General features: G+C 44.8%; 1 protein-coding gene across 1 annotated transcript; it reads left to right on the forward strand.

Moving 5' to 3' along the window:
• Nucleotides 1-294: 294 nt before the first annotated feature.
• tmc8 (transmembrane channel-like 8) lies at nucleotides 295-18,197 on the forward strand. The gene is made up of 16 exons (XM_084190963.1): nucleotides 295-474; nucleotides 10,042-10,279; nucleotides 10,601-10,749; nucleotides 11,434-11,568; nucleotides 11,668-11,720; nucleotides 11,991-12,130; nucleotides 12,800-12,957; nucleotides 13,860-14,017; nucleotides 14,384-14,535; nucleotides 14,693-14,762; nucleotides 14,881-14,978; nucleotides 15,337-15,523; nucleotides 15,734-15,864; nucleotides 16,077-16,232; nucleotides 16,509-16,587; nucleotides 17,027-18,197. The coding sequence occupies exons 1-16, from the start codon at nucleotides 426-428 to the stop codon at nucleotides 17,192-17,194; spliced, it is 2,121 nt and encodes a 706-aa protein (XP_084047089.1). The 5' UTR covers nucleotides 295-425; the 3' UTR covers nucleotides 17,195-18,197.
• Nucleotides 18,198-23,031: the final 4,834 nt, after the last annotated feature.

Here is a 23,031-nt window from a genome sequence, read left to right on the forward strand (position 1 = left end):
TCTCAATAACAGACTCAATAACGCAACACCCATCTCTGTTTCCTGTCATGTGATTTCCTGAGGCCTGTCGACAAAAGTTGCAACTTCTGTATAGCCACAGGTCTTAGATCAGTTCTAAAACATAAAGTGACAACTCAACATTTTGGGGAGTACGATGTATCTAAGGTAGAGGGGAGAGAGAGGGAGAGAGAGAGAGAGAGAGAGAGAGAGAGAGAGAGAGAGAGAGAGAAAGAAACAGAGAGAGAGAAACAGAGTGGGGCTGATGCGAGGCTGATATTGGTGGGGAGAGTGTGAATGTGTGTTTGAGGGGAGCTGTGAGTGAATGTGTGTACAATGTTTAGTGACTTTGTGTGGGTGTATGTGTGAGCATGCGTGTGTAAGATCAGGAAGCGGACACAGTAGCGTCTGAGAGACCTAGAAGAAACATGGAGGACAAAGAATGCAACAGCGTCGGCTTCATGAGGCTCGTATCAGGTAAACGTGTTTCTGTGTGTGTGTGTGTGTGTGTGTGTGTGTGTGTGTGTGTGTGTGTGTGGGCCTCTTTCATCTTCTATGTGTTATAACACACCACCTCAGTTGATAGAACTAACTATCTAGCTTTTTAATTTCAGTTGTATGAAGATTTCATAAAATACATAGTGTGACAGTCAAGCCAAGATATCTTGCTTTTATGTCATTTGAATTTGAATTTATAATAAACAGACTACAGTGGAACGGTTTGTTTGTTATAATCAACAGCTGAATATGCAGCTTTAAACTTTCAGTTTTCAGAGGTGTGTGTGTTTGTGTGTGTGTGTGTGTGTGTGTGTGGTTGTGTTAGTGAGAGAGAGAGAGAGAGAGAGGAGATGTATGGGTAATCCACTTCTCCAATCTTTTTGGCCCTATAACAGAGAACAAACAGCAAAAAAATATACATGATCAAATGCAAATCTTAGAATCAACTATTAAAGACTACCAGAACCCACTGGATTCTCCAATTACATTGAATGAACTACAGGACAAAATACAAACCCTCCAACCCAAAAAGTCCTGTGGTGTTGATGGTATCCTCAATGAAATGATAAAATATACAGACCACAAATTTCAATTAGCTATACTTAAACTCTTTAACATCATCCTTAGCTCTGGCATCTTCCCCAATATTTGGATCCAAGGACTGATCACCCCAATCCACAAAATTGGAGACAAATTTGACCCCAATAACTACCGTGGGATATACATCAACAGCAACCTTGGGAAAAACCTCTGCATTATCATTAACAGCAGACTAGTTCATTTCCTCAGTGAAAACAATGTACTGAGCAAATGTCAAATTGGCTTTTTACCAAATTACCGTACGACAGACCACGTATTCACCCTGCACACCCTAATTGACAAACAAACAAACCAAAACAAAGGCAAAGTCTTCTCATGCTTTGTTGATTTCAAAAAAGCTTTTGACTCAATTTGGCATGAGGGTCTGCTATACAAATTGATGGAAAGTGGGGTTGGGGGAAAAACATACGACATTATAAAATCCAGGTACACAAACAACAAGTGTGCGGTTAAAATTGGCAAAAAACACACACATTTCTTTCCACAGGGCCGTGGGGTGAGACAAGGATGCAATTTAAGGGCCTACAGCAGCACCTAGATCTTCTGCACAGATTCTGTCAGACCTGGGCCCTGACAGTAAATCTCAGTAAGACAAAAATAATATTGTTCCAAAAAAGGTCCAGTTGCCAGGACCACAAATACAAATTCCATCTAGACACCGTTGCCCTAGAGCACACAAAAAACTATACATACCTCGGCCTAAACATCAGCGCCACAGGTAACTTCCACAAAGCTGTGAACGATCTGAGAGACAAGGCAAGAAGGGCCTTCTATGCCATCAAAAGGAACATACAATTTGACATACCAATTAGGATCTGGCTAAAAATACTTGAATCAGTTATAGAACCCATTGCCCTTTATGGTTCTGAGGTCTGGGGTCCGCTCACCAACCAAGAATTCACAAAATGGGACAAACACCAAATTGAGACTCTGCATGCAGAATTCTGCAAAAACATCCTCCGTGTACAACATAAAACACCAAATAATGCATGCAGAGCAGAATTAGGCCAATACCCGCTAATTATCAAAATCCAGAAAAGAGCCATTAAATTCTATAACCACTTAAAAGGAAGCGATTCCCAAACCTTCCATAACAAAGCCATCACCTACAGAGAGATGAACTTGGAGAAGAGTCCCCTAAGTAAGCTTGTCCTGGGCCTCTGTTCACAAACACAAACAGAACCCACACAGCCCCAGGACAACAACAACAACAACAACACAATTAGACCCAACCAAATCATGAGAAAACAAAAAGAGAATTACTTGACACATTGGAAAGAACAAACAAAAAAACAGAGCAAACTAGAATGCTATTTGGCCCTAAACAGAGAGTACACAGTGGCAGAATACCTGACCACTGTGACTGACCCAAACTTAAGGAAAGCTTTGACTATGTACAGACTCAGTGAGCATAGCCTTGCTATTGAGAAAGGCCGCCGTAGGCAGACCTGGCTCTCAAGAGAAGACAGGCTATGTGCACACTGCCCACAAAATGAGGTGGAAACTGAGCTGCACTTCCTAACCTCCTGCCAAATGTATGACCATATTAGAGACACATATTTCCCTCAGATTACAGCGATCCACAAAGAATTAGAAAACAAACCCAATTTTGATAAACTCCCTTATCTACTGGGTGAAAAACCACCGTGTGCCATCACAGCTGCAAGATTTGTGACCTGTTGCCACAAGAAAAGGGCAACCAGTGAAGAACAAACACCATTGTAAATACAACCCATATTAATGTTTATTTATTTTCCCATTTGTACTTTAACTATTTGCACATTGTTACAACACTGTATATATACATAATATGACATTTGAAATGTCTTTATTCTTTTGAAACTTCTGAGTGTAATGTTTACTGTTAATATTTATTGTTTATTTCACTTTTGTTTACTATCTACTTCACTTGCTTTGGCAATGTTAACACACGTTTCCCATGCCAATAAAGCCCTTAAATTGAAATTGAATTGAATTGAATTGAGAGAGAGAGAGAGAGAGAGCGAGAGAGAGAGAGAGAGAGAGAGAGAGAGAGAGAGAGAGAGAGAGAGAGAGAGAGAGAGAGAGAGAGAGACAGTGGGAGAGAGAGAGAGAGAGAGAGAGACAGAGGGAGAGAGAGAGAGACAGAGAGAGAGACAGAGACAGAGACGGAGAGCGAGAGAGAGAGACAGAGAGAGACAGAGAGAGAGAGCGAGAGAGAGAGAGACAGAGAGAGACAGAGAGAGAGAGAGAGAGAGAGAGAGAGAGAGAGACATAAACTCCCATATCTATTGGGTGAAATACCACAGTGTGCCATCACAGCAGCAAGATTTGTGACCTGTTGCCACAAGAAAAGGGCAACCAGTGAAGAACAAACACCATTGTAAATACAACCCATATTTACAGTGGGGAAAAAAAGTATTTAGTCAGCCACCAATTGTGCAAGTTCTCCCACTTAAAAAGATGAGAGAGGCCTGTAATTTTCATCATAGGTACACGTCAACTATGACAGACAAATTGAGATAAGTATTTGGTCACCTACAAACAAGCAAGATTTCTGGCTCTCACAGACCTGTAACTTCTTCTTTAAGAGGCTCCTCTGTCCTCCACTCGTTACCTGTATTAATGGCACCTGTTTGAACAGGTGTCTTTTATACTGATAACAAGTTCAAACAGGTGCCATTAATACAGGTAACGATCAGTATAAAAGACACCTGTCCACAACCTCAAACAGTCACACTCCAAACTCCACTATGGCCAAGACCAAAGAGCTGTCAAAGGACACCAGAAACAAAATTGTAGACCTGCACCAGGCTGGGAAGACTGAATCTGCAATAGGTAAGCAGCTTGGTTTGAATAAATCAACTGTGGGAGCAATTATTAGGAAATGGAAGACATACAAGACCACTGATAATCTCCCTCGATCTGGGGCTCCACGTAAGATCTCACCCCGTGGGGTCAAAATGATCACAAGAACGGTGAGCAAAAATCCCAGAACCACACGGGGGGACCTAGTGAATGACCTGCAGAGAGCTGGGACCAAAGTAACAAAGCCTACCATCAGTAACACACTACGCCGCCAGGGACTCAAATCCTGCAGTGCCAGATGTGTCCCCCTGCTTAAGCCAGCACATGTCCAGGCCCGTCTGAAGTTTGCTAGAGTGCATTTGGATGATCCAGAAGAGGATTGGGAGAATGTCATATGGTCAGATGAAACCAAAATATAACTTTTTGGTAAAAACTCAACTCGTCGTGTTTGGAGGACAAAGAATGCTGAGTTGCATCCAAAGAACACCATACCTACTGTGAAGCATGGGGGTGGAAACATCATGCTTTGGGGCTGTTTTTCTGCAAAGGGACCAGGACGACTGATCCGTGTAAAGGAAAGAATGAATGGGGCCATGTATCGTGAGATTTTGAGTGAAAACCTCCTTCCATCAGCAAGGGCATTGAAGGTGAAACGTGGCTGGGTCTTTCAGCATGACAATGATCCCAAACACACCGCCCGGGCAACGAAGGAGTGGCTTCGTAAGAAGCATTTCAAGGACCTGGAGTGGCCTAGCCAGTCTCCAGATCTCAACCCCATAGAAAATCTTTGGAGGGAGTTGAAAGTCTGTGTTGCCCAGCGACAGCCCCAAAACATCACTGCTCTAGAGGAGATCTGCATGGAGGAATGGGCCAAAATACCAGCAACAGTGTGTGAAAACCTTGTGAAGACTTACAGAAAACGTTTGACCTGTGTCATTGCCAACAAAGGGTATATAACAAAGTATTGAGAAACTTTTGTTATTGACCAAATACTTATTTTCCACCATAATTTGCAAATAAATTAATTTAAAAATCCTACAATGTGATTTTCTGGATTTTTTTTTTCTAATTTTGTCTGTCATAGTTGACATGTACCTATGATGAAAATTACAGGCCTCTCTCATCTTTTTAAGTGGGAGAACTTGCACAATTAGTGGCTGACTAAATACTTTTTCCCCCACTGTATGTCTATTTATTTTCCCTTTTGTACTTTAACTATTTGCACATAATATGACATTTGAAATGTCTTCATTCTTTTGGAACTTTTGTGAATGTAATGTTTACCGTTAATTTTTATTTTTTATTTCACTTTTGATTATTATCTACTTCACTTGCTTTGGCAATGTTAACATATGTTTCCCATGCAAACAATGCCCTTAAATTGAATTTTAATTTAATTTAATTGAGAGAGAGAGAGAGAGAGAGAGAGAGAGAGAGAGAGAGAGAGAGAGAGAGAGAGAGAGAGAGAGAGAGAGAGAGAGAGAGAGAGAGAGAGAGAGAGAGCGACAGAGTACCTTGTCTACTTCCTCTTTTTGTTGTTTTTAGATCAGCTCTGAAATTAGCAGATATAATTGAACTGAAGTCTATCAAATAATATCACATAATTTCATTTATTTATTAATTACTTTTTTTCCTATCCCCATCTCCCATAGTTGGAGGACTTGGTGGAAAACATTACAATTCAATAGATATAGTTATAAAATACAGTGCCTTCGGAAAGTATTCAGACCCCTTGACTTTTTCCACATTTTGTAACGTTACAGCCTTATTCTAAAATGGATTAATTATGATTTTTTTCTCAGCAATTTACACACAATACCCCATAATGACAAAGTGAAAACAGGTTTTTAGAAATTTTGCAAATTTATAAAGATTAAAAAACAGAAATACCTTATTTACATAAGTATTCATACCCTTTGCTATGAGACTCGAACTTGAGCTCAGGTGCATCCTGTTTCCATTGATAATCCTTGAGATGTTTCTACAACTTGATTGGAGTCCACTTGTGCTAAATTAAATTGATTGGACATGATTTGGAAAGGCACACGCCTGTCTATATAAGGTCCCACAGTTGACAGTGCATGTCAGAGCAAAAACCCAGCCATGAGGTCCGCAGGATTGTGTCGAGGCACCGATCTGGGGAAGGGTACCAAAAAATTTCTGCCGCATTGAAGGTCCCATCATTCTTAAATGGAAGAAGTTTGGAACCACCAACAGTCTTCCTAGAGCTGGCCGCCCGGCCAAACTGAGCAATCAGGGGAGAAGGGCCTTGGTCAGGGAGGTGACCAAGAACCCGATGGTCACGCTGACAGAGCTCTAGAGTTCTTCTGTGGCGATGGGAGAACCTTCCAGAAGGACAACCATCGCTGCAGCACTCCACCAACCAGGCCTTTATGGTAGAGTGGCCAGACAGAAGCCACTCTTCAGTAAAAGGCACTTGACAGCCCGCTTGGAGTTTGCCAAAAGGCACCTAAAGGACTCTCAGACCATGTTTTTCAGCGGCAGGGACTGGGAGACTAGTCAGGATCGAGGCGAAGATGAACGGAGCAAAGTACAGCGAGATCCTTGATGAAAATCTGCTCCAGAGCGCTCAAGACCTCAGACTGGGATGAAGGTTCACCTTCCAACAGGACAACGACCCTAAGCACACAGCCAAGACAACGCAGGAGTGGCTTAGGGACAAGTCTCAGAATGTCCTTGAGTGGCCAAGCCAGAGCCCGGACTTGAACCCGATCGAACATTTACATTTTACATTTACATTTTAGTCATTTAGCAGACGCTCTTATCCAGAGCGACTTACAGTTAGTGAATGCATACATGTTTTTTTTTGTTTGTTTTTTTTTTTCATACTGGCCCCCCGTGGGAAACAAACCCACATCCCTGCCGGCCAAACCCTCCTCTACCTTGGACGACGCTGGACCAATTGTGCGCCGCCCAGAACATCTCTGGAGAGACCTGAAAATATCTTTGCAGCAACGCTCCCCATTCAACCTGACAGATCTTGAGAGGATCATAGAGGAATGAGAGAAACTCCCCAAATACAGGTGTGCCAAGCTTGTAGCGTTATACCCAAGAAGACTCGAGGCTGTAATCGCTGCCAAAGGTGCTATAATAAAAGTAGTGAGTAAAGGGTCTGAATACTTATGTAAATGTGATTTTTTATTTGTAATAGATTTGCAAAAATGTCAAAAAACATGTTTTTGCTTTGTCATTATGGGGTGTTGTGTTAATTGATGAGGGGAAAAAAACAATTTAATCAATTTTAGAATAAGGTTGTAACGTATCCTGAACAAATATATAAACAAAACATGTAAAGTGTTCGTTCCATTTTTCATGAGCTGAAATAAAAGATCAGACGCACAAAAAGCTTATTTCTCTAAAATGTTGTGCACAAATTTGTTTACATCCCTGTTAGTCAGCATTTCTCATTTGCCAAGATAATCCATCTACCTGACAGGTGTGGCATATCAAGAAGCTGATTAAACAGTATGATCATTACACAGGTGCACCTTGTGCAGGGGACAATAAAAGGCCACTCTAAATGTGCAGTTTTGTCACACAACACAATGCCACAGATGTCTCAAGTTTTGAGGGAGTGGGCAATTGGCATGCTGACTGCAGGAATGTCCAACAGAGCTGTTGCCAGATAATTTAATGTTCATTTCTCTACCATAAGCCACATCCAACGTCATTTTAGAGAATTTGGCAGTACATCCAACCGGCCTAACAACCGCAGACCACGTGTAACCATGCCAGCCCAGGACCTCCACATCCGGCTTCTTCACCTGCAGGATCATCTGAGACCAGCCACCCAGATAGCTGATGAAACTAAGGAGTATTTCTGGCTGTAATAAAGACCTTTTGTGGCGAAAAACTCATTCTGATTGGCTGGGCTTGGCTCCCCAGAGGGTGGACCTGGCTCCCAAGTGGGTGGGCCTAAGCGACCCTGCCCAGTCGTGAACTCCATAGATTAGGGCCCAACAAATTTATTTCAAATGACTGATTTCCTTCTATGAAGTGTAATTCAGTCAAATCTTTGAAATTGTTGAATGTTGCGTTTATATTTTTGTTCAGTATATATATCGTTTATTTTCCAATCGCAATCAATCAATCACTCTAATCTTAATTCCAACTCTCAGATGTCCACAGGCTAACCCATCTTTCCCAGTACACTACCATTTTAATAATTCATTTTACAATACATCTTTCTACTTTACTGTGAAGTCTTATGATGGTCTTGAACTTCTCCATTTGGACCATTTCTACAGAGATTGCCCTAAAAATAAATAATTTACCTAAGAGTATAATCATATTTCCCATTGATTGATCGTGGGATACACCGGAGAGGGGCAGTAATGTGTTGTTTTACAGGGTCAGCCATAAGTGGTACGGCGCCCCTGGAGAAAATTATGGTTCAGTGCCTTGCTCAAGGGCACATCGACAGCTTTTCACATTGTCAGCTCGGGTATTCGAACCAGCGACCATTAGGGCATGTGACATTTGGTGTATGTGTGTGTTACTTTAGTCTATATCTCCACCCTCTCTCTCTCCTCTCTTCACCCTCTCTCTCTATCTCTCCATCCCTCTCTCTCTCCTCTCTTCACCCTCTCTCTCTATCTCTCCACCCTCTCTCTCTCCTCTCTTCACCCTCTCTCTCTATCTCTCCATCCCTCTCTCTCTCCTCTCTCCACCCTCTCTCTCTATCTCTCCATCCCTCTCTCTCTCCTCTCTTCACCCTCTCTCTCTATCTCTCCATCCCTCTCTCTCTCCTCTCTTCACCCTCTCTCTCTCCACCCTCTCTCTCTCCTCTCTTCACCCTCTCTCTCTATCTCTCCATCCCTCTCTCTCCTCTCTTCACCCTCTCTCGCTATCTCTCCACCCTCTCTCTCTCCTCTCTTCACCCTCTCTCTCTATCTCTCCATCCCTCTCTCTCTCCTCTCTTCACCCTCTCTCTCTCCTCTCTTCACCCTCTCTCGCTATCTCTCCACCCTCTCTCTCTCCTCTCTTCACCCTCTCTCTCTATCTCTCCACCCTCTCTCTCTCCTCTCTTCACCCTCTCTCTCTATCTCTCCATCCCTCTCTCTCTCCTCTCTTCACCCTCTCTCTCTATCTCTCCATCCCTCTCTCTCTCCTCTCTTCACCCTCTCTCTCTATCTCTCCATCCCTCTCTCTCTATCTCTCTTCACCCTCTCTCTCTATCTCTCCACCCTCTCTCTCTCCTCTCTTCACCCTCTCTCTCTATCTCTCCATCCCTCTCTCTCTCCTCTCTTCACCCTCTCTCTCTATCTCTCCACCCTCTCTCTCTATCTCTCCACCCTCTCTCTCTATCTCTCCATCCCTCTCTCTCTCCTCTCTTCACCCTCTCTCTCTATCTCTCCACCCTCTCTCTCTATCTCTCCATCCCTCTCTCTCTCCTCTCTTCACCCTCTCTCTCTATCTCTCCATCCCTCTCTCTCGCCTCTCTCCATCCCTCTCTCTCTCCTCTCTTCACCCTCTCTCTCTATCTCTCCACCCTCTCTCTCTCCTCTCTTCACCCTCTCTCTCTATCTCTCCACCCTCTCTCTCTCCTCTCTTCACCCTCTCTCTCTATCTCTCCATCCCTCTCTCTCTCCTCTCTTCACCCTCTCTCTCTATCTCTCCATCCCTCTCTCTCTCCTCTCTTCACCCTCTCTCTCTATCTCTCCACCCTCTCTCTCTCCTCTCTTCACCCTCTCTCTCTATCTCTCCATCCCTCTCTCTCTCCTCTCTTCACCCTCTCTCTCTATCTCTCCATCCCTCTCTCTCTCCTCTCTTCACCCTCTCTCTCTATCTCTCCATCCCTCTCGCTCTCCTCTCTTCACCCTCTCTCTCTATCTCTCCATCCTTCTCTCTCTCCTCTCCTCTCTTCACCCTCTCTCTCTATCTCTCCATCCCTCTCTCTCTCCTCTCTTCACCCTCTCTCTCACTCTCTCCATCCCCCTCTCTATCTACCTCTCCATCCCCTTCTCTCACTCTCTCCATCCCTTCATAGATGCTCTCCTCCCTTCTCACTCTATCTATCCCCCTCTTCATCCCCTCCATGGACGAGAGCTGTAGCTCCATCCTTCCATAGATGAGTCTCTCTCCTCCCTGCTCATTTTATCTCACTCTATCCATCCCTCTCTCCATCCCCCCCAATAGAGGAGAGCTGTAGCTCCACTGTGACAGAGGAGTCGCGTGTCTACTACCAGACTGAGATCTTTGACCAGCTCCCCAGCTCTCTGGCCCGACGGACCCACCACCACCAGGACAGGGGGACCACGGAGACATCGCACCCAGTAGAGATGCACCCTGGCCAGGCAGGAGGAGCCAGGGACAGGGCCCCTACCCAGCCAATCAGGAGCCTGCCGGTCTGTATGCAGGGGAAGAGAGAGGCAAGGTGAGTGATAGAGAGGTTGTGTGGAGAGATCACATGAACGTACACACACACACTCACACACACACACACACAAACACACACAGGTGTCGCACACACATGCAAATATTCACCAAACTGTTTCTAGAATAAGACAAGGGTCATGGAGGCAGTGTTGCAAGTTGCTTTACCATTCTCTGTTTCAGTGTTTATCTTATCGTAGCAGGTAGAGTGAGAGAGTCGGGTGTGTGTGGATATGGATGTGTGACGCAGCTGTAAAATGATACAAGATATAAGATTTTTTTAAATACTTGCTGGTAAAGAGATGTGTCATCTGTCAATCAGGGACCTGAGGCACCTGCAGACGCGTACTATTGGCCGATGGGAGTCATGGAAGCGGAACCAGAGCATAAACAGGAAGAGGCTCTGGGAGCAGGTGGGCGAGGCCATGTCAAGGCTTTTACCATGGAGCAGCATCCTCCACACCATTGAAGGTGAGAGAAAACAGAGTGTGTGTGTGGGAGGGTGTGTGTGTGTGAAGAGTTAGAGAGAGGGAGAGAGGGAGTCTGTTAAACACCATATTTTTAAACATGGGCGGATCCAGTGAAAATCTCACTTTTAAAAGTTAATATTCTGTTAACTCATATCCAAAAAAAATTGTTGACTAGACTATACTCGTATTTGTGACCAAAGCATAAATTAGAGAAAAGAAACCACCTCAAACTTCTATATTAAACAGACCATTTCAGAAATGCTTGCTATTTCCTCATAAAACATGATGTTATCTCCCTGAGGATGATGAGCTGGCCAATCAGCGGTCTAGAGGTGGATGAGCTGGCCAATCAGTGGTCTACTTGCATGAATATTTTTATTACCACACCATTCTGTTGTTCGGGTACGCCCACACCATTCCAACACAGAAAATCTGCTTTTTAACACACTTAATTACCATGTTTGGGAAGGAAAACTACTTCACTCATATTGTAAGTAATTATAGGTCATATTTCATAGAAATGTGGAAACACTAGAAAGTTACTTTAAGGCATGCACACACTGAGGCACGTTCAGACAGAAATATGTTACGTAGAACTAACATGCAACGTTGGACAGCATTTGGCAACTGAACGTGGCCCTGCATCACCACCACCACCACCTGTCTCTCTCTCCTCCCCCTCCAGGTAGATTTGGTGTAGGTGTGAAGGCTTATTTTGTGTTCCTGAGATATCTGGTTTACCTGAACCTGCTCCAGTGTCTGGTCATAGGAGGGACCATACTCACACCAACAGCAGTCTATGACAGCGATGGTGACAGAGGTGTGTGGGGAATACATTCCTGTCATGTGCCGGATGTATGCATTGTTGTGGCAAAATGTAATATAGTTAGTTGACAGTAGCTCTGTGATGTGGTTGCAGGACTACTGAGGTTTGAGGGCAATGACTCGGTTTTGGACATCTTCCTTGGCTCGGTGAGTGTGTGTCTGTGTGTGTGTGTGTGTGTGTACATGTGTGTATTTGTGTACAGTGTATGTGATTGAACTCTCCTTCTCCCTCTCTCCTCTCCCTCCCTCCCTTCCTCTCTCCTCTCCCTCCTCTCCTTCCTTCCTTCCTTCCTTCCTTCCTTCCTTCCTTCCTTCCTTCCTTCCTTCCTTCCTTCCTTCCTTCCTTCCTTCCTTCCTTCCTTCCTTCCTTCCTTCCTTCCTTCCTTCCTTCCTTCCTTCCTTCCCTCCCACCTCCAGGGTTTTCTAGAACGTTCTCCAGTGTTCTATGGGTTCTATGCACGTGGTTCTCTGGACCTGCTGTGTCTGAACACGCCCCTCCTCTTCCTCCTCGGAACCCTCACCGTCCTCATCCTCAGTCTGGTCATGGTGGTCCGCAGGTCAGACACACACACACACACACACACACACACACACACACATTGTTTTACTATCCTTGTGGGGAACAAACAATTGATTCCCATTCAAAATCCTATTTTCCCTAACCCCAAACTCCTAACCAAATCCTTAACCTAACCTTAACCTTAACCATAAACCCCTAACCCTAAACCTAACCCCTAAGCCTAAAATAGCTTTTTTCCTTGTGGGGACCGGCAAAATGTACCGATTTTCCTTGTTTTACTATCCTTGTGAGGACACACACACTCACATACATGGCCCCGTGTAGCTCAGTTGGTAGAGCATGGCGTTTGTAACGCCACGGTTGTGGGTTTGATTCCCACGGGGGGACAGTATGAAAAATGTATGCACTCACTAACTGTAAGTCGCTCTGGATAAGAGTGTCTGCTAAATGACTAAAATGTAATGTAAATAGACACACACGCTGTCCCTTTAGCGCATGCCTACAGCAATTCAATGATTTTACATTTGTAGGGAGTAGTGAACAAGTGCACACTTCAGGAGGAAGGCGAAATTATTGGGACACACCCAAGGATACACTGTTAAAGATGTGTCCACAAGGAGGACACAATAGTGGCTTTTTAGCGACAGCTACTGGCCAAAGTTGAAATATCTGCTTATTTACAATTTTCATCACCTCTTTTAAACAGGACGGTTGTAGGCTACAAGCACACATGGTTGCTAGGCAATGGCTATAACATCCAAATGAGCTATAAGGTGTTCTGTGGGTGGGACTTCTGTATCCAGGACCCCGAGGCCGCTGCCCTCAAACTCAGCTTCATCAGGAACGAACTGAAGGTTAGGGGTGGTAGTCTGACACTTTCAACAAACGTTATCCTCACATCTCTCTTTGTCTGTCTGTCTGTCTGTCTGTCTGTCTGTCTGTCTGTCTCTCTCTCTCTCTCTCTCTCTCTATCTCGCTTTCTCTCTCTCTGTCTCTGTCTCTGTCTCTGTCTCTGTCTCTGTCTCTGTCTCTGTCTCTGTCTCTGTCTCTGTCTCTCTGTCTCTGTCTCTGTCTCTGTCTCTGTCTCTGTCTCTGTCTCTGTCTCTGTCTCTCTGTCTCTGTCTCTGTCTCTGTCTCTGTCTCTGTCTCTGTCTCTGTCTCTGTCTCTGTCTCTGTCTCTGTCTCTCTCTCTCTCTCTCTGTCTCTGTCTCTGTCTCTGTCTCTCTCTCTATCTCGCTTTCTCTGTCTCTGTCTCTGTCTCTGTCTCTGTCTCTGTCTCTGTCTCTGACTCTGTCTCTCTCTCTCTCTCTCTGTCTCTCTCTCTCTCTCTGTCTCTCCATTATGATTGTTCTGCAGCCGTTCCTCTATCTCTGTGGACTGGCAACTCTTTAACTTCCAACACCAACAAAGGTTCTTCCTCTTCATTCTCTCTCCTTCTTTACCTTTATATTTGACACTCGTTCACCTTTCTGTTCAATTCCTTTCTCTTTGTGTCCCTCCCTCTCCCTCTCCCTCTCCCTCTCCCTCTCCCTCTCCCTCTCCCTCTCCCTCTCCCTCTCCCTCTCCCTCTCCCTCTCCCTCTCCCTCCCTCCCTCTATCCCTCTCCCTCCCTCTCCCCTCTCCCCTCTCCCCCTTCCTCTCCCCTCTCCCCCCTCCCCCCTCCCTCTCCCATCTCCCCCCCTCCCCTCCCCCTCTCTCTCTCTCTCCCCCTCCCCCTCCCTCTCCCTCCCTCTCTCCCTCTCCCCTCCCTCCCAAGTTGGACCTAGAAGAGGAAAGGTTCCAGCAGCGCGAGGCCAGGAGGACGTTGGGTCAGTGGGCACGTCTCTACTTCCTGCGAGGGCTGCTTCACTTCCTGGTCCTGGTTCTACTGGGCGGAGCCTTCTGTCTCATCTACTATGCCACCATGGCCTCACAGGCTGAGAGGGTGAGAACTGTATGTGTGTGTGCGTGTGCATGTATTAGTTAGTTATTGATTTAGTCAGTTATTGATTTAGTCAGTTATTGATTTAGTCAGTTATTGATTTAGTTAGTTAGTCAATTTATCATGTTCATTATTTTGGCATCCTTTTTCCTTCTCACCCGCTCAACCTCCCTCCCCCTCCCGCTTGACCTCCTTCCCCCTCCCCGTCTCTCTCCCCATCTCCCTCCCTCCCCCTCCCCATCTCTCTCCCCCTCTCCCTCCCTCCTGCTCAACTTCCCTCCCCCTCCCCGTCTCTCTCCCCATCTCCCTCCCTCCCCTCCCCGTCTCTCTCCCCCCCTCTCTTTCTCATTCCTGCTCCCCCTCTCTCAGAGTGTAGACTATTTGATCATCACGGTGCTTCTCCATTACCTTCCTCCCATCGTCATCACCCTAGTCAACTTCTTCCTGCCTCACGTCTTCCGCCATATCGCTTCCTTCGAGGATTACTCCCTTACCACCCAGGTCAATGCTACCATCGTCAGGTAGGAGCAGAAATGTCCCATCTTTATTGGTACACCAATATCATCATCATCATCATCATCACCATCAATACATAAATATTGATAATCACTGAAGTTCTCTCTTCATCATCTTAATTCTTCAACTTCCTCCTCCTCCTCTTCCTCTTCCTGCTCCCAGGAGTATCTTCCTGAAGTTGGCCAGTCTGGGGATGTATCTCTTCTTCCTCTTCAGAAACAGAGAACAGGAAGTGAGTCATAACGACTAACCATTGTTGACAACTACAGATCATATTGACATATGGACTTCATATACAGTAAATGGACTTCATATACAGTAAATGGACTTAATACTCTGTGTGTCCTCAGTGTTGGGAGAATCAGTTTGGTAAAGAGATGTACAAGCTCTCTGTGTATGATTTCCTGGCCTGTTTCTGCAACACCTTCTTCATCGCCTATCCTAGAAAGTAAGTTTATGTTCTGCTTTCTGAAGGAATATTTCTGATGACAACTTATTTGGCCCAATGGAACAGAGCACTTGTAGGCTTGTGGAACCCTCGCTTTCACCTGTCCAATCATCTCAGATCAGTTCATACTGTAGTGAATTTTGTGGGTTGCCCCGACTGGGACTTGAAGCCGGGTCCAGCAACTGTCAACTCAACAACTTAGCTGTCACGTCAAGAGATCCAAACTTCTTGACAAGGTTGCCAGGTGTTGGGTTGCCAGGTGTTGGGTTGCTACAACAAGGGAGGAAGAAAGGATATGTGTTTTGGATGTTTTCTAACAGTATCCTTCATCTTGTTGTCCCTCCATCCCTCCTCACAGGTGGTTGGTGGAAAGGTACCCATCGTCTTGGTTGGCGCGGTTGTCGGGGAAACAGCGTTTCCTGATCCCGTTCAATGTTCTAGACCTGGTGTACAGTCAGACGGTCACCTGGGTAGGACTGTTCTATTGTCCCCTGCTGCCATACATAGGGATTGTCAAACTGGTGGCCATCTTTTACATTAAGAAGGTGAGTGTTGTTGTTGTTAACATAAGTCTTTCTCTCAACATATTACTGCCTATCATCTCTCACTGTTTCATTTCTCCCTTCTGCCTTGCTCTCTCTCTCTCTCCCCCTCCCCCCCCCTCCCCCCCCCTCCCCCTCCACCCTCCCCCTCCCCCTCCTCCTCCTCCCCCTCCCCCCTACACCCCCCCCCCCTCCTCCCCCTCCCCCTCCCAGTTGACAGTACTCCAGTGCTGTGTTCCGGCCCAGAGAATGTTCCGTGCCTCCAGTTCTTCAGTTCTGTTCCACTTCATGTTACTACTGGGTCTCATCATGGCAGCCATCACCCTTGGAAGTAACCTCCAACAGTAAGACCTCACTACTCTCTCCTCTCCTCTTTCACTCCTGTTTCTCTCTACTAGAATCACCCTCCAACAGTAATTATGAAGAAATAGAAACAGATCATAATTGCTCCTCTGGTTCCTTGAGTCTGATTCCTCTCAAGGTTTCTGCCTATCCACAAAGCACTGTACTTGTTCTCTTCTCTATTTGCCCCTTCTCTTCTTTACACCCCCCCCAGGTTTCCCCCCTCCTCCAGCTGTGGTCCGTTCGTGGGCAGCGCTACAGTGTTTAATGTAACAGATGTGTGTGTGGACAGTCTGCCAGGACTGGCCCAGTCCACCCTGAGATACCTGTCCTCAGAGGCCTTCATTCTGCCTCTGATACTGGCTCAGATGTAGGTGATATAGATCATACACACACACATACACATAAACACACGTACACACACATACACACACATGCACACACACACACACACATATACACACACACACCAGCCTGCCACCCAATGCTACTGGCTCAGATGTGCAGTAGGTGATATAGAACCTGACTCCTCTCATAGATTATGTTTCTTACAGATCATAGAAATATAATAAGTAGAACATAGCACGTTCCTGTTGCCATGGATGTAAATGTTACAGATCGTATATCATGTTACCCTTTTCCCCAGTGTTGTCCTGACCTCCTTAGAGTCGCGGAGGAGAGCCAATGGAAAAGCCGTTGAGAGACTGAAGGACATGCTGGTGATGGTAGGTTACCTACTGATAACAGTATTAGTTAACCCTAACCCAGCTGGTGATGGTAGGTTACCTACTGATAACAGTATTAGTTAACCTTAACCCAGCTGGTGATGGTAGGTTACCTACTGATAACAGTATTAGTTAACCCTAACCCAGCTGGTGATGGTAGGTTACCTACTGATAACAGTATTAGTTAACCTTAACCCAGCTGGTGATGGTAGGTTACCTACTGATAACAGTATTATTTAACCCTAACCCAGCTGGTGATGGTAGGTTACCTACTGATAACAGTATTAGTTAACCCTAACTCAGCTGGTAAATGCATGGAGAGACTGAAGGACATGATGGTGGTTTGTGTCTTCATAGTAAGTTCAAGTAATGCAATACATCTGAAGGCATAAAACATTAATTCTCTCTCTCGCTCTCTTTCTCTGTTTCACTCCCTCAGTGCACCTCAGATAAGCATTTTCTGCTGAAGCAGCACACTCTCTCACTCAGACGCCAGAAGAAAACCGTCAAGGCCTCCACCACTGTTTCAGGCACTAGAGAGGGCAGCCATATCGCTCAACTGAAGGACCCCTCTGCACAGCTTACAGGCGACGACAGCCCATCATAGAGATAGATGGAGGACTCTAGTGCCCAAAAGCCCGTTTTAGCATGGCCAGCGCCATTCAGGACTTTCACAATTTTTAAGTAGTCAACTGGGTGTTACTTTCTATGGGTTAAGGAAGGATCACATGATTCCATCCAGGTCATCAGGAGGGATCAGCCAAATAATTATACTTGTGAGGAAACACTCCATAACTGCAGGTAGCTGTAAATCGCCAACCCTGTCTTTATACCTGTTCAAACAACACACTCCAGGTGGCAGTATGCACCCTTTCAGTTTGTTTACCAACTCATAGAAGTAGTAGAAAAAGAAAATTAACTACTTCGAAATGGAGATGGCCTCAATGGCGCCGCCCATGCTCTCAAAGACGCCATATTGGGACAGATACAATGTTGTGTTCTCTAACTATCTCTATGCAACCCATTGAGTTAGAAATAGAGCCCACCCTCTATCTTTGCGCCAAATGCACCCTCTATCCAACTCTATGGAACATACATAGCCAAATGGCACCCTATTCCATATTTAGCTCTCAAAAGTAGTAGTAGATGTGACCTTTGAGCTTTTTGTCACTCCCTAACATTCAGGGTTTATTGCTTTGGGCTGTACCTAAATGTCATATACAGTATTAAGAACAACAGGAGTAGAGCTACAGTACTAGTGTTAGTGTACTGATGTGTTTAGTGGCTATGATGCAATTGTAGTTGTCTGCTAAATGGCTTATTATCATTGGGGATTCTGTTGCTATAGAGGCTGTACTTGTAAACAGTGTTAAGGATGAAGTTCTGCTAATGTGTACTCTTACAATACTGATGTGTTTAATGGTTTTAAATATAGATGTGAAAGTTCTTACTATGAAATAGATGTTGTTTCTGCACCAGCTTGAGTCAAGTTGATATGTTTTTTTAATTATTTTATTTTTTATCTAATACTGTTTTTAAATGTGAACTTCTATGAATGCAGTTATGAAAGAGCTTTTTATTAAAACGTGATGTTGTAGTTTTCTCAACCCTGGTTCCTGGTGTCATTCATTCATTACTAAACCCTGTGAATTTAGTACGTTAAATTGTAGTAGGTTAGTAGTCATAGTGTGTGGTCCAGATGGCCAGTATAGTTGGAGTAGGTTAGTAGTCATAGTGTGTGGTCTAGATGGCCAGTATAGTTGGAGTAGGTTAGTAGTCATAGTGTGTGGTCCAGATGGCCAGTATAGTTGGAGTAGGTTAGTAGTCATAGTGTGGTCCAGATGGCCAGTATAGTTGGAGTAGGTTAGTAGTCATAGTGTGGTCCAGATGGCCAGTATAGTTGGAGTAGGTTAGTAGTCATAGTGTGTGGTCTAGATGGCCAGTATAGTTGGAGTAGGTTAGTAGTCATAGCGTGTGGTCTAGATGGCCAGTATAGTTGTAGTAGGTTAGTAGTCATAGTGTGTGGTCCAGATGGCCAGTATAGTTGGAGTAGGTTAGTAGTCATAGTGTGGTCTAGATGGCCAGTATAGTTGGAGTAGGTTAGTAGTCATAGTGTGTGGTCTAGATGGGCAGTATAGTTGGAGTAGGTTAGTAGTCATAGTGTGGTCCAGATGGCCAGTATAGTTGGAGTAGGTTAGTAGTCATAGCGTGTGGTCCAGATGGCCAGTATAGTTGGAGTAGGTTAGTAGTCATAGTGTGTGGTCCAGATGGCCAGTATAGTTGGAGTAGGTTAGTAGTCATAGTGTGTGGTCCAGATGGCCAGTATAGTTGGAGTAGGTTAGTAGTCATAGCGTGTGGTCTAGATGGCCAGTATAGTTGGAGTAGGTTAGTAGTCATAGTGTGTGGTCTAGATGGCCAGTATAGTTGGAGTAGGTTAGTAGTCATAGTGTGTGGTCTAGAGGGCCAGTATAGTTGGAGTAGGTTAGTAGTCATAGTGTGTGGTCTAGATGGCCAGTATAGTTGGAGTAGGTTAGTAGTCATAGTGTGTGGTCCAGATGGCCAGTATAGTTGTAGTAGGTTAGTAGTCATAGTGTGTGGTCTAGATGGCCAGTATAGTTGGAGTAGGTTAGTAGTCATAGTGTGGTCTAGATGGCCAGTATAGTTGGAGTAGGTTAGTAGTCATAGTGTGGTCTAGATGGCCAGTATAGTAGGTTAGTAGTCATAGTGTGGTCCAGATGGCCAGTATAGTTGTAGTAGGTTAGTAGTCATAGTGTGTGGTCCAGATGGCCAGTATAGTTGTAGTAGGTTAGTAGTCATAGTGTGTGGTCTAGATGGCCAGTATAGTTGGAGTAGGTTAGTAGTCATAGTGTGTGGTCTAGATGGCCAGTATAGTTGGAGTAGGTTAGTAGTCATAGTGTGTGGTCCAGATGGCCAGTATAGTTGGAGTAGGTTAGTAGTCATAGTGTGTGGTCCAGATGGCCAGTATAGGTGGAGTAGGTTAGTAGTCATAGCGTGGTCTAGATGGCCAGTATAGTTGTAGTAGGTTAGTAGTCATAGTGTGTGGTCTAGATGGCCAGTATAGTTGGAGTAGGTTAGTAGTCATAGTGTGTGGTCTAGATGGCCAGTATAGTTGGAGTAGGTTAGTAGTCATAGTGTGTGGTCTAGATGGCCAGTATAGTTGTAGTAGGTTAGTAGTCATAGTGTGTGGTCTAGATGGCCAGTATAGTTGTAGTAGGTTAGTAGTCATAGTGTGGTCTAGGTGGCCAGTATAGTTGGAGTAGGTTAGTAGTCATAGCGTGGTCTAGATGGCCAGTATAGTAGGTTAGTAGTCATAGTGTGTGGTCTAGATGGCCAGTATAGTTGGAGTAGGTTAGTAGTCATAGTGTGGTCTAGATGGCCAGTATAGTAGGTTAGTAGTCATAGTGTGGTCCAGATGGCCAGTATAGTTGGAGTAGGTTAGTAGTCATAGTGTGTGGTCTAGATGGCCAGTATAGTTGGAGTAGGTTAGTAGTCATAGTGTGTGGTCTAGATGGCCAGTATAGTTGGAGTAGGTTAGTAGTCATAGTGTGTGGTCTAGATGGCCAGTATAGTTGGAGTAGGTTAGTAGTCATAGTGTGTGGTCCAGATGGCCAGTATAGTTGGAGTAGGTTAGTAGTCATAGTGTGGTCCAGATGGCCAGTATAGTAGGTTAGTAGTCATAGTGTGTGGTCTAGATGGCCAGTATAGTTGGAGTAGGTTAGTAGTCATAGTGTGTGGTCCAGATGGCCAGTATAGTTGGAGTAGGTTAGTAGTCATAGCGTGGTCTAGATGGCCAGTATAGTTGTAGTAGGTTAGTAGTCATAGTGTGTGGTCTAGATGGCCAGTATAGTTGGAGTAGGTTAGTAGTCATAGCGTGGTCTAGATGGGCAGTATAGTTGGAGTAGGTTAGTAGTCATAGTGTGTGGTCTAGATGGCCAGTATAGTTGTAGTAGGTTAGTAGTCATAGTGTGTGGTCCAGATGGCCAGTATAGTTGTAGTAGGTTAGTAGTCATAGTGTGTGGTCTAGATGGCCAGTATAGTTGGAGTAGGTTAGTAGTCATAGTGTGGTCTAGATGGCCAGTATAGTTGGAGTAGGTTAGTAGTCATAGTGTGGTCTAGATGGCCAGTATAGTAGGTTAGTAGTCATAGTGTGGTCCAGATGGCCAGTATAGTTGTAGTAGGTTAGTAGTCATAGTGTGTGGTCCAGATGGCCAGTATAGTTGTAGTAGGTTAGTAGTCATAGTGTGTGGTCTAGATGGCCAGTATAGTTGGAGTAGGTTAGTAGTCATAGTGTGGTCTAGATGGCCAGTATAGTTGGAGTAGGTTAGTAGTCATAGTGTGGTCTAGATGGCCAGTATAGTAGGTTAGTAGTCATAGTGTGGTCCAGATGGCCAGTATAGTTGGAGTAGGTTAGTAGTCATAGTGTGTGGTCTAGATGGCCAGTATAGTTGGAGTAGGTTAGTAGTCATAGTGTGGTCTAGATGGCCAGTATAGTAGGTTAGTAGTCATAGTGTGGTCCAGATGGCCAGTATAGTTTGAGTAGGTTAGTAGTCATAGTGTGTGGTCTAGATGGCCAGTATAGTTGGAGTAGGTTAGTAGTCATAGTGTGTGGTCTAGATGGCCAGTATAGTTGGAGTAGGTTAGTAGTCATAGTGTGTGGTCCAGATGGCCAGTATAGTTGGAGTAGGTTAGTAGTCATAGTGTGGTCCAGATGGCCAGTATAGTAGGTTAGTAGTCATAGTGTGTGGTCTAGATGGCCAGTATAGTTGGAGTAGGTTAGTAGTCATAGTGTGTGGTCCAGATGGCCAGTATAGTTGGAGTAGGTTAGTAGTCATAGCGTGGTCTAGATGGGCAGTATAGTTGTAGTAGGTTAGTAGTCATAGTGTGTGGTCTAGATGGCCAGTATAGTTGGAGTAGGTTAGTAGTCATAGTGTGTGGTCTAGATGGCCAGTATAGTTGGAGTAGGTTAGTAGTCATAGTGTGTGGTCTAGATGGCCAGTATAGTTGTAGTAGGTTAGTAGTCATAGTGTGGTCTAGATGGCCAGTATAGTTGGAGTAGGTTAGTAGTCATAGTGTGTGGTCTAGATGGCCAGTATAGTTGGAGTAGGTTAGTAGTCATAGTGTGTGGTCTAGATGGCCAGTATAGTTGTAGTAGGTTAGTAGTCATAGTGTGTGGTCTAGATGGCCAGTATAGTTGTAGTAGGTTAGTAGTCATAGTGTGGTCTAGATGGCCAGTATAGTTGGAGTAGGTTAGTAGTCATAGTGTGGTCTAGATGGCCAGTATAGTAGGTTAGTAGTCATAGTGTGGTCTAGATGGCCAGTATAGTTGGAGTAGGTTAGTAGTCATAGTGTGGTCTAGATGGCCAGTATAGTTGGAGTAGGTTAGTAGTCATAGTGTGGACCATATGGCCAGTATAGTTGGAGTATGTTAGTAGTCATAGTGTGTGGTCTAGATGGCCAGTATAGTTGGAGTAGGTTAGTAGTCATAGTGTGGTCTAGATGGCCAGTATAGTAGGTTAGTAGTCATAGTGTGGTCCAGATGGCCAGTATAGTTTGAGTAGGTTAGTAGTCATAGTGTGTGGTCTAGATGGCCAGTATAGTTGGAGTAGGTTAGTAGTCATAGTGTGTGGTCTAGATGGCCAGTATAGTTGGAGTAGGTTAGTAGTCATAGTGTGTGGTCCAGATGGCCAGTATAGTTGGAGTAGGTTAGTAGTCATAGTGTGGTCCAGATGGCCAGTATAGTAGGTTAGTAGTCATAGTGTGTGGTCTAGATGGCCAGTATAGTTGGAGTAGGTTAGTAGTCATAGTGTGTGGTCCAGATGGCCAGTATAGTTGGAGTAGGTTAGTAGTCATAGCGTGGTCTAGATGGCCAGTATAGTTGTAGTAGGTTAGTAGTCATAGTGTGTGGTCTAGATGGCCAGTATAGTTGGAGTAGGTTAGTAGTCATAGTGTGTGGTCTAGATGGCCAGTATAGTTGGAGTAGGTTAGTAGTCATAGTGTGTGGTCTAGATGGCCAGTATAGTTGGAGTAGGTTAGTAGTCATAGTGTGTGGTCTAGATGGCCAGTATAGTTGTAGTAGGTTAGTAGTCATAGTGTGGTCCAGATGGCCAGTATAGTTGGAGTAGGTGAGTAGTCATAGCGTGTGGTCTAGATGGCCAGTATAGTTGGAGTAGGTTAGTAGTCATAGCGTGGTCTAGATGGCCAGTATAGTAGGTTAGTAGTCATAGTGTGTGGTCTAGATGGCCAGTATAGTTGGAGTAGGTTAGTAGTCATAGCGTGTGGTCTAGATGGGCAGTATAGTTGGAGTAGGTTAGTAGTCATAGTGTGTGGTCTAGATGGCCAGTATAGTTGGAGTAGGTTAGTAGTCATAGTGTGTGGTCTAGATGGCCAGTATAGTTGGAGTAGGTTAGTAGTCATAGGTTGTGG

Source organism: Coregonus lavaretus, assembly GCF_964263955.1.
Source record: "Coregonus lavaretus genome assembly, contig: HAP1_SCAFFOLD_959, whole genome shotgun sequence".
NCBI classification, from domain to species: domain Eukaryota; kingdom Metazoa; phylum Chordata; class Actinopteri; order Salmoniformes; family Salmonidae; genus Coregonus; species Coregonus lavaretus.

Coding starts and splice junctions, on each gene's coding strand:
- tmc8 (XM_084190963.1), top strand. CDS start 426: ATGGAGGACAAAGAATGCAACAGCGTCGGCTTCATGAGGCTCGTATCA. Junction 10,280..10,600: donor CAGGGGAAGAGAGAGGCAAG/GTGAGTGATAGA, acceptor TCTGTCAATCAG/GGACCTGAGGCACCTGCAGA. Junction 10,750..11,433: donor CATCCTCCACACCATTGAAG/GTGAGAGAAAAC, acceptor CTCCCCCTCCAG/GTAGATTTGGTGTAGGTGTG.